Source organism: Dreissena polymorpha, chromosome 5 (assembly GCF_020536995.1).
Source record: "Dreissena polymorpha isolate Duluth1 chromosome 5, UMN_Dpol_1.0, whole genome shotgun sequence".
Taxonomy (NCBI): Eukaryota; Metazoa; Mollusca; class Bivalvia; order Myida; family Dreissenidae; genus Dreissena; species Dreissena polymorpha.
The window spans coordinates 89,227,544-89,239,131 of NC_068359.1; the positions used below are offsets into that span (position 1 = coordinate 89,227,544).

At 32.8% G+C, this 11,588-nt stretch overlaps 1 protein-coding gene across 1 annotated transcript; it reads right to left on the minus strand.

Moving 5' to 3' along the window:
* Positions 1-1,099: 1,099 nt before the first annotated feature.
* LOC127832112 (uncharacterized) lies at positions 1,100-7,753 on the minus strand. Its single transcript, XM_052357347.1, has 7 exons — positions 7,388-7,753; positions 6,980-7,099; positions 5,847-5,879; positions 4,069-4,182; positions 3,549-3,926; positions 3,316-3,352; positions 1,100-3,174 (listed from the first exon to the last, which is right to left on the minus strand). Exons 1-7 carry the CDS (start codon positions 7,737-7,739, stop codon positions 3,141-3,143), a joined length of 1,068 nt encoding a protein of 355 aa, XP_052213307.1. The 5' UTR covers positions 7,740-7,753; the 3' UTR covers positions 1,100-3,140.
* Positions 7,754-11,588: the final 3,835 nt, after the last annotated feature.

The following is an 11,588-nucleotide window of genomic DNA, read 5'->3' on the forward strand; positions in this document are numbered from 1 at the left end:
AACAAGTTCATTTAAGGTTCTTTCTATCATGTTAAATAACATTTTATCAACAGTTTAGGAGGAGATGTCATTAAAAAAAGTTCACCAGAACGCATATTTCACGACTCGCGACGCAAGACGATCGAAAAGCGATTCGAAAAGCTCATGTGCGATGTGCATGAATTAACTCAATAATTGCAATAATTGTTATCCTACGGATTAAAATATGTAACCATGTATTTATATTTCAACATTCAACTTCATAAAATGCCGGAAAAGTAGCATGTAACTATTTAACAAACTAACGGTAATATACAAGTGAAAACCACAACATTCAAATCCTTTTATTTAGGATGATATAAGTAACAGTCGACTTAAAGAAAATTAGTAATAACCGAGATTTAAATAAGGCTTTTTAAATGTGCTCGAAAACATATATAGCAAATATACCAAATTGCAGAAGTGTATAATTAATGCTAATAGAGTTCACGAGCGCTAGGCAATATCGCAGCCCAAAGTAGTATTAGTTTTGTAGAAGTTGTTGGGAACGTTAGTGTGCGTATCGGTTTTAACGCTGTACTTAGTACATGTACACAGTGTATTGACAAATTTTAGGTTTTCAAAATATGGTTTAATTAAGCAATTTTAATAATACAAATTCGACCGCTTACACGTATTTTGACATAACATGCAGCTCAAAAGAATTTGTCTCGCTTCAATTTTATTCGCGTTGATATATCCTTGAAATTTAAAGCAATAAAAGCCTTTTGACAAATGGTGCATCTTATTTATAAACAAACATAAAGGAAAGAAAAAAACAAATTACATCATTATTTGGTAGCAAATTGAACTTAATATGTTTGCAAAATATTTTTTTTCTGCTTAAGAAACGTATTTTGCATCCATTTTATGATGTTTCCTGCTACTGTTTTCCAGAAACAAGTGGGCGATGTGGAAGTTAACCAGTCACAACAAGTTGTGCTTTTTTTCAAACACAATCTTAGTTACGAAATACCGTCAAATTCTGGTGCGTAAATCCGGATTCATTGTATCGAGCAGGATTAGTTTTTAATTGCGAAGATTTTTGCTTCAATAAATTTAATAACTTAATTTTATAATAATCTCCAATAATCAATATAATATTTGATTGTTGATTTCTTTGGAATACAAATTGATGGGTAAGTAAAACACTAACATAATTGATTTATTGCATTTGTTACCAACTGAAAAGCAATTCTTAAACGATTTTAGGCTTATTTATCGTCCTTAAAAGTAATGAAAAGCAAACTGTAAAATTTGTATTGTTAATAATAACCAAAGACATCAACACATTGATTTTCTCCAAAGTATACGATTGCATGTTAGCAATGTACAAAATGAACATTAATTTCGTCCAAAATGTTTGTAACAAAAATCTTAAAAAAAAATAAATCAACAAAATAGAAATTGACAAAACCTTTTTGCCATTAAACTAATTTGGTTGTGTTTTTGTTAGTTTTTATTTTCGATATAAGAAGCAGTTTTGCCTAGCTCTGGGCTTCACACAATCCATTGTTTGGGGCAAAAAGGACAGTTTTGGTTTCCAGAGATAAACAAAGGTTCAGGGACGATCAAATTGTGCAATAAATAAACTAATTAACAATGGTGATTTTCTTTATTAGGTCCAATGATTTACTCTGATGGGATATAAACATAGATTTTAAACAACTATGAATATTCTATACATTTCTGTCTATAAAGAAATCATCTATGCGCTTACTTGTCATCTATGTACTTGATCAACTTATTTTTTAGCCAGCGGCCAAGCCTAGAAACCAGACGATTGACAAAAACAGAAGCTCGTATGACTACCGATATATTAATAATTGCCGTACGTTTTATTTGACTGTGAAAATAAAGAAATGTGGAAAACACGACATTACGTTTTTTAACTGAGTTAAATTGAATAAATGGCTAAAAACTAAATGTGTGCAGTACAGACGTGATTCATTTATGGCTACAAAATCGCTCGTTTTTTGGTGTTGATATAACTTTTAGTGGCGAAATAGTTTTTAGCTGGCGATACTTTGGAGCCAAATATCATGAATCCCACGTGAGATAACTGTATTTATAAAATATTCAAATTGCAAGTATGTTGTATATTTAGCTTATAATTCCTAGATAATCCTCGTAATCAAAATTAATTCGACACATCACAACAATCTAGTTATGTTTAATTAGTTGATGACATAATAACGAGTGCTTGTTGAATGCATTAACTTTAGCTTAATTGAGTCGAAAGTCTGAGGCTTATTGAGAAATCATTCTCGAGTCTGTTTCATGCGAAGGACCAGTATCGTTTGTCCTAATCATAATCTTAATCACACTTCAACTTTGGGGATTTACAAAGAGACATCACAGTCGATAGGAAGACGCCATATCCACAACGCCAAAACAACCTAGCCAGCTTGAAATTCCTTAGTCTAAACAGTTTTCACAAATGCACTCAGTGTTATTATATTAGATCAATTAGCATAGAGGATGTAAACAGCTTTTTGTGTCATCAGTAAATTATTAAGATTATATTATTTGGCTAAAATAATTTTCTTTTTGATATCATTTTACTGTTTTATACACGAAAATAACCTTATATGTATTTATAAATTATAATTCATGGATATCAAATTAGCTTTTGCTTGTGGAAAAGGTAGCATCGGTTTTTATATTAAAATGAGTATGCAACAATAGCAATGGCTCAAGTTTGTTTAAACAAACTTATACATTTAAATGGTAATATGTTTGAACATGTTTTGTCACTTGCATTTACAAGAGAAGCACAATACATTTACTACAAATACAGCTTATGAAGATTGTTGAATAATTTTACCATTCCATGAATATAAAGACTGCATATACTTACGATGTAATTGTTTAATAATGAATGATACAATGCGCGTGATTAAGTCAATCACAGTAGAAAAATTATCATAGAAACCAATTACAAATATAGCATATCGCTCACAATCAGTTTGTGAGTATATACTATGTCATTATTTTAGGGAAACGTGCTTAATAAAGCTTTTGAAGTTAACCATTTTATTCCAAGTAAAAATTATGGACTATTTGATAAGATCTTCTTGTTTACAATGGAACGCATTTTCTTGAGACTTTTCAACTCTATTTCACATTAGGCTCTCATAACGGAATTCATCAGACCTGTAAAACATAAAAATATCACACAATATGGCATAATTCGTGATTACAATCGTTGGTATACACATGCGATTAATTTACCATTGTTTATAAATAAAATATGCATTACCAAATGAAACCAATAATTGACTGTAATATACATACCCTCTTTTTCGTATAGCTTCTGTTCCTTCTGCGATGTCTAAAATAAAAAATGCCATTACACTGCTTTCTGTAATATCATACTGCATAATACAAATTGTTTAGGCGATAATTGAACAAAACTATTATTTATTTACATATTATTTGTGCGCCTTGGTATGCTTAAAGTTACGTATTCAAATAACGATATAATTGAAACATATAAACAATAACGCATTATCAAATGATTTACGCACCAGTGATAAGAGTAATATCTGCTAAAGTATCAATCTGAACTGATTGGAAAATGTTTCCTTGGTGAATCTCCACGCCTGAACATTCCTTGCTGACCGTGTTATCTGCGAGACTCGATCGGATGTTTATGTGTGGTTCATCGTCAGATCCACTCTTTCCTGATTGCAATTGCGTTGGGATGATTTCGTAGTGGCTAGTAGCTGACTCCGTAGAACTCGGTTCTGAATTGCCATCAAGAGAGTCCGTGTAATTGAGCACCTCCATGTTTTTCGGTGATGTTGTCGGTTCACCTTGTCTAGCGTTGGTGTGGATCTCAGGAGAACAATCACTTATCGATGTAATATACATCGCTATCGGAGTTCGCCTAATTTTGACGACAGCTGCAATACAAATCAAAAAACTATACATGTAAACATTAATGTTCAATCAACATTACTAATGCTGTACTAATGCTGCGCTTGTTCACGTATACACATTATAGTACTTTAGTTTATTAAAACGAAATATATATTATGAACACACCAGACTGCGTGGCACACTTCCGGTACACGAACACTGATGTGGAAATAACAGCTGCAATAAAAACGAATCCGACGCCGACCACACTGGCGAATAACACGGTTGCGTTCTTGTCAACTGAAATGTGACATCGATCTTTTAACACAATTAACATTTACATATGTCGAATAATAGAAAGAAACAACTTACTTAGAAATCAAACAAAGTTGCTCCATTCAAACATTTTCTATGAATATACATTTAATCAATGTCTATGATGTTAAAGGGGCCTTTTCACGTTTTGGTTATTTGACAAACTTTAAAAAAATTGTTTAAGATTCGCAAATTTTCGTTTTAGTTATGATATTTGTGAGGAAACACCAATACTGAACATTTAACATGCTCTAAAATATCCATTATATTAATCTTTTTACGATTTAAAAACCTGAAAATTATAAAGCGTTGCAACCCGAAACGATTAAACAATGTGGAGAGTTCTGTTGTTGTTATGTTTTGTGATAGTTATTAATCGTTGATTATCACAGACATTTCATTAATTCCTTCTTAATGTATAATCTCCATCGTTAATTCGATCGTTTACGACGTTATTTGCCATTTTGGCCGAGTCACAATTTATTTCCGTATAGTCCGCCATGTTGATAAAATGTCAAATGATGTAAGCGACAGGTGCGCATAGCAACGTTAAATCGTATGCGCGATTCGCATTTTGTTAAATTGGTATACGTGTCAGTAATCATTTCAATAATTAGATCTAATTATCTTAAAGACAAAAACGATAAAGAATAAATTCGTTTGTGAATTTAAATGTAATTATGCGTAAAAATATATGTTTTGATATAACTGAATAATGCATGCAAAGCACAATTGCCACGAGAATAACATCGAGTTGGTCATCAAAAGTCTCCGAAGTAATGATTATATCGTGGAGGAGTACACATTGCCGAGCGAAAAGTGCGCTTGGTATAACATAGCCTCCGGCATTATCGATTGATACTGACACGGGGTTGTTCACGCATGACTAATTCACAGCTTTGGAGCAGTCAGTAAGACCTACCTATAAATCGAGCACTGTTATAGATTAAATCTGCTCAATTAAATATAGTCGATTAGACGTTGACGTCTCTTGAGTAAATCAAGCACAGTTGGAGCGTCACAGACAATCAAGGAAGCTGATTTTGCGGACCAAGTTAGATCGTAAGGCAATAAAGATGTTATCGATAAGGGCGCGAGGCGAAATTTGCCTTTGAAAAAAGGGCGCGTGGCGAAATTTGCCTTTGAAAAGGGCAGCGTGGCGATCCGGGAGGGCGGCGTGGCTTTTCGCCACGCTATAATGGCCTGGGAAAAACACTAGATAGTACGAGGATTGCTTATATAAAGTATAAAATACATCAGTCATTGTATGAGCACGGATTACCGAGTGGTCTAAGCGATAAACGTGTCCGGGGGTCAGTGGTTCAAGCCCAGTTGAGGATTACTTTTGTTCTTTCTTTAATGTTATTATTGTTTTTTACTGGACTTTGTTTAGATCCCATTTTTACATTTATCAATATAAAGCATTTAATGACAAACTTCAATACATGCCAAAATCTGTGAAAAGGCCCCTTTAAAGATATATTCGATCATTTAATTTATGTACGAGATTTGTGTCGCCTTAAACTGTTGTTTCACCTAAATAGGTATAGCATTATCTTGAAATAGTAATATGTTCTGCATGGGAATCCTACAATCTCTCAAAAAGCAAAGCGTCCATTTACATATAAAACTTATTTTGTGCTACTTACACTTTGGAGTTTCCGTCACATTTTCGACCGTACCTGAAATCGTTGTAGAGTCGTTCAGTAATAAACTACTTGTTTCATACTCATAATTCATAAATTTGGTATAAAACGTAACAGCTGAAAACATATATGGTATTAAACTATATATATATATATATATTGAGTGTATGATTGATTAAATGATAATGTTTGTTTCAAACAACAAATGCCGATACATATTACGGATTTTATAGAATTACAGCGAATAAATCTGTGTTATTAAGTGTGTAATTTCTATTTTATACAGCACGTTTAAACACGTGCATTTCATGATAAAATAATATTCAACATAAACAAATTACAACCAGTTTTAAGTAAGAAACATATATATTTTGTGTTTGTAAAGACTAGCGAAGCGACTAGACGCCATTGCTATGACTTAGCATGTATTTTCGTTAAAGCATTTGCTACCGAGATTACAAACCAATACAGCTTAAGGGGCACTAACATAAAATAATGACCGGAGCAAGCGGGCAATATACTAATTACTTGTCCCAGTGAAATACTTTGTGCGAATTAACCTTATTAACGGAACTCGGACAAATGAGATTTTACGCGTAGTGTAACAATGCAATGTATTCCATTGTTGTGTTACAAATTTTGCTTTATGACGCGGACTTTCACGCAGAATTTTCGTTTTTGACAACCGTTAATGTGTACCTGTAAATAACATACTCGGCGAGCATCTTTCATTTAATTATTTTGCTATTGCTTCGATTTGGATGAATGTATTCGTAAATGAAATTTATCCCACTTTTACAGCGAATTCGGTTGATAAAAGCCCCGTTGATTAAATTTCTGCTATTTCTGCTATAAACCACGGCACAAATTAACGTCATTTTTTTCGACAAGATGACGTCATAAATCCAGCGAAATTATCCAGTTAAACTAAAGTTGTCTAAATAAAAAGGTTTACTGAATAAAAAGTGGGATAAATAGAATAAAAAATTAGTGTTGATTATAGAACAGGTTTATCAAGCTCGGCACGAAAACGAAAAAGCACTCTGCATAGGCTCGTTTTTTGTTTGTTTTCTAAGCCTCGCATGACAAACCTGATCCATAATCAACACTAACATAGTATTCTCTATATTGACTACCTGCTGTTTGTGCGGCTATACTGTTGAACTTTGTCATCTCATCTGTGATGGTCGGGGATACCTCGACTGTTGTTGTTGCATCAGTTATACTACTAACTTCTTGTACATCAAGTATTATATCTTAAAAATAAAACCACACACACACACACACACTCGTGAAATCCGTATCAAGTATAGCCTCGCAGATTATATCACAGTGTGCTTAAAAACGTCAATTGTTGTTTTGTCCAATTACATTATTGTACAGCATTTACTTTAGTATTTGTTTGAGTCTACGTATTCAGTTAATGTATTAATAAGTCAGATTGCAACAGCTAAAGGCAGTGAAATACACAATATTGACACTTTTTCAATATTTCTGGCGAATAATATATTAAAAGGAAAATGATAATGCAAAAGATGCTTTACCCTGTTTTGACATGGACACACTATCGCTGTTAACAAGACTTCCGTTTGTAAATATGGCACAATACCATTCATCGGAGTAATGGAACGTAATTTCTGATATTACGCAACGAACTTGGTTTCTGTCCTTACACAAACATTGCACTGCTGTCTTTGATAATACAGTCTTAGTTTCACATTCAGTGTCGTCATTGACCACTTTCACGATGTTTTCGAAAGTGTTACCAGTTGCCGTTTTTCTATAGAATATAGCAGACGTCATCGAACCTTGACACGAGGCTTCTATCGTCGTCAGACTCAGCATTTGAACATGAATTCGTATGCCATACAGACCTGCAAATGTGTATTGGGCCATGCATAACACGACTAAAAAACTCACACTTTTGGAAAAAGTCAGGGCAAAAAGATGTTTGTTCAAGTTGTTCGTTATATCTCGTTTTTAACATAGTTATACTCATTTGTTAAAACATAAACGCAATGAGCAGATAACAAAAGTATACACATTGTGCACATAGTTATATTTCAAAATATTACTGCATGCACATGAACACAAGTGTGTTATTGTATCAAATATATTTTTATATGTTAAATTGAAATATTAACATGAACTGAACAATACTTACAGCAGTTTGAGATTATAACTAATGACACCCATTCGGTAAAGAGATTCATGTCATTTTAGGGTTTATTTCTTCAGTTGGTATTGCTTATTTATTTTTCATATATATCCGCGTAGTTAACCATTCAAACAAATGTATTTATAATTACTTATTTACATGACTGAAACACCTTTGATCTATGCAATAATGAATTGATATATTTGTTTAGCATTCCGAATAAATATCAACCGGCTGTATTGAGAAATAAAATCCGTTTCAATCTTCTTAATTATTCAAATCAGATACGAACGGCAATCCCGTGTAAAAACCAAATATAAGGAATTTTATTTTACATTGACAATGGTAGTTAGGAGTGTTGTAATAGAATTGATACTTGACCTTGCCTTGACAATCGTAAAGACATATCTAAATGGATCAAGAGCACTGTGACTGACGTATTGATAATACGAGTTTAAATCTGCTACTGACTTTGCACTGCAGTTTCACATTATTTTTTATACGACTTGATAGCACGATGGTTAAATATTACAAACCGTTATCGCAGAATACGTATCCGATATATTAAATATGTTTGCCCTATACAATGGTATATTTACCAACGATAGCGAAGTACGATGCGTTGTAATTAAAATGTCGTATGAATGCGTAATTATATGAGAACGATAAGGACGACGTGTAGAAGAGTATTTTTAATGTGCTTTGTTCATTTTAGTTCTACTACCAATCAACATGGTGTTCAGAATAATTTAAAAGAAAGGGCAACACAGATACAAAATATTAGGATCTTTAAACACATACGTGTCAAAAAAAATCAAAACTCCTAGTATAGCAACTTTAATTTAATAATGCAATATAAAAACACTAAATTAATAAAGCATATTCAACCGCAAATCAAATTATAGATTTAAATGCCCGTTACCGCACTTGAGAAAGAAACAAATACGTTCACATATACCGCGGTAGAACAATTAACATTTCCTTCTAAAGTTAGTCGACTGTTGTTGTCTATATTTGGAATCTGATTCTGAAACACATACTCAAGTTTACAGAATACAGTTTTATCGCTGTCACTTATACAAAGGATATAACTTGACTCCTTATAATTTTACAATTCATGCTTCTCTTACAGCGTATAATTGCATTTTCTAAAGAAGATTGTTAGTATACCAAGGCAATATACAATTGTGGTGACTAAGGCATTGTCCATTGATAATATGATAAAAAAATCACAAAACATTGTATTGTTATAGGCAAAACATCATTGTTATCCAGTATTCGAACTATAATCATAAGGTTCAACATTGGAATTCTCAGCTAAATAAGAAATCACTGTCTACGATTATTTGTAAAATACACTCATGGTTTGCAGGACTTTATCACATATGTATCATGTCTCTAATATGGAAAATACATTGAAAAAAAATTGTTTGATGGCAACAAAACTTGTTTTGAATGACACTGATTTTAAGTTGTTCGCGCTAGCGGGCAACTAATGTAGAGGGAATATTGCAAGTCATTCTGCTCTTTACTACGCTAGGAACGATAACCACCGCATCTACCTATTTATACTTCACCACTGGGACACTGCAGACAGCGTGTATGTAATCAAAAATGTTAAACAGTTTCTACGACGACATTGGCCAGTCTAGTGTTTAACAGCTTGTGCGACGACATTGGCCAGTTTATCATTGAAATCTGTACATATTGGCTGCTTTCGAACGCCCCCGTTTTAACCGACGGTTTTTACCGGTTAAAACCGCCCCGGTCAATACTCCCAAAGTGGTAATTACTGGTCAATACTGTTCTATTGAACTTCCCCAATTTTGATTACTATTCCATGCTTAATTAAAGAATATTGAAAATATAAAGTAAACAGACATGTTGCCAATAATGTCTTAAGCTATTAATACCCACTATTTTATACCTGTTCATGCAATGTGTAGACCAATTTCTCAAAATTTTGCAAATTAGTCAAAGTTGGTCAATTGGAATTTTTTGGTCGATTGAACTTTTTTTTCAATTCTAATGAATGTTCAGATAATTCTGGGCTTGATTCAACAAGATTAACAATTGGTTGTTCCCCATGCCCCACTGTCACCACAGTCTTCTTGCAGTCTTCTCCCCTATACAGGTTGGGGCACCAAAAACGGAATATAGGGCCTTAAATGGCACCTTTTTGACACGACACTTACTTGTCATGTATTCTTGCCTAGATTTCTTTAAATTCTTTTTTTTTAAGTGAAAAAATATTTAATTTTCTATTAATATAAAAATTAACAACCTACTCAGAAAAAAATATTAAAAGAAACAAATATTTGAAAAGAAGAGTCTAGAGTAGACCTACAATTAGAAAACATTATTTGTTGGCAAAATCAAGAACTGTAATTGCTTATTCGTTTGAAGACCAATTGAATCAATTGAACTTTAAAATATGAAAGGCAAAAAAAAAAGAAAGGTGACAATTTAAAAGTAACTATTAAATTAAAAGCAAGTTATCTCCTTTTGTTTGAGTGATATGAAATAGCCTTTAGGGCAGATGTTTCTTCATTGTCAATATCAGAGACATAACACGGCATGCATTTTATTACCAATTACTTAGGGGCTAGATTTATAACCGTAGAAAACACACGAGTTCTGTTTGTCCATCTGCTTATCAAATAGATATATCAATAGATCAGTGAAATGCTATGGTAACTTTAATGGTAATAGTAATACAAGTAACAGATGTGATACACGGAGATAAAGATATTGTCTTAGTCCTTATGTATTTGAGGCCGTTTCCATAAATAATAAATATATTTTTTACAGCTTTAAAGATTTTTTAACAATAAATAACTCAACAAAAGTTTATCAATTACAGAATAATGATTGATTCAATATAGAATAGCTTAAAGTCTTCCTTTGTGATGTTTAAATGCTATAATTTTCAATCAACCACTATTGACCAGTAATGACCAGTATTGACCGGTTTTAACCGGGTATTGACCGCCGGCCCAGTCAATACTCAATTGACCGGTTAATATGCCAACCCTGTTTTAGGGATAAGGGGCTTAATGCATGTCAAATAAGATTAGCCTGTGCACTCTGATTAGCATGTGCGATGGGCACAAGCTAATCAAGGACGACACTTTCTGATTTTATGGTGTTTTTCGTGTGAAGAGAGTCTCTGGAACTTGGATGACAATTAATGCATATGCATTAGGCACTGTTTTCCCAAAATGAAGCTTAAATTATCTTTTTTATTAATGATTTGAAAAAAAGATAAAAGTGATAATAACTTGAAAGTAATCTCGCTGACAAGGCAAATAAACAATATCACTTGTAAATCAAATAAACAACCAATGAGTTCTTAATGTTTACCTCCTGGCATTTTTCAGTAAGCATCTGAAAGGGACCTTTACACAGTTTGTCATTAAATATTTAATATCGATAAAGATTAACATTCTTAAAAGCTCCATTAAAAAAACAAGAATAAAACAAAAAAGTTACCCTCAACTGGGCTCGAACCACTGACCCCTGGATTAAAAGAATATCCTCTGAAATATTGTAACAATAATAGTAAATTTGGCTTGTTTATATATGAA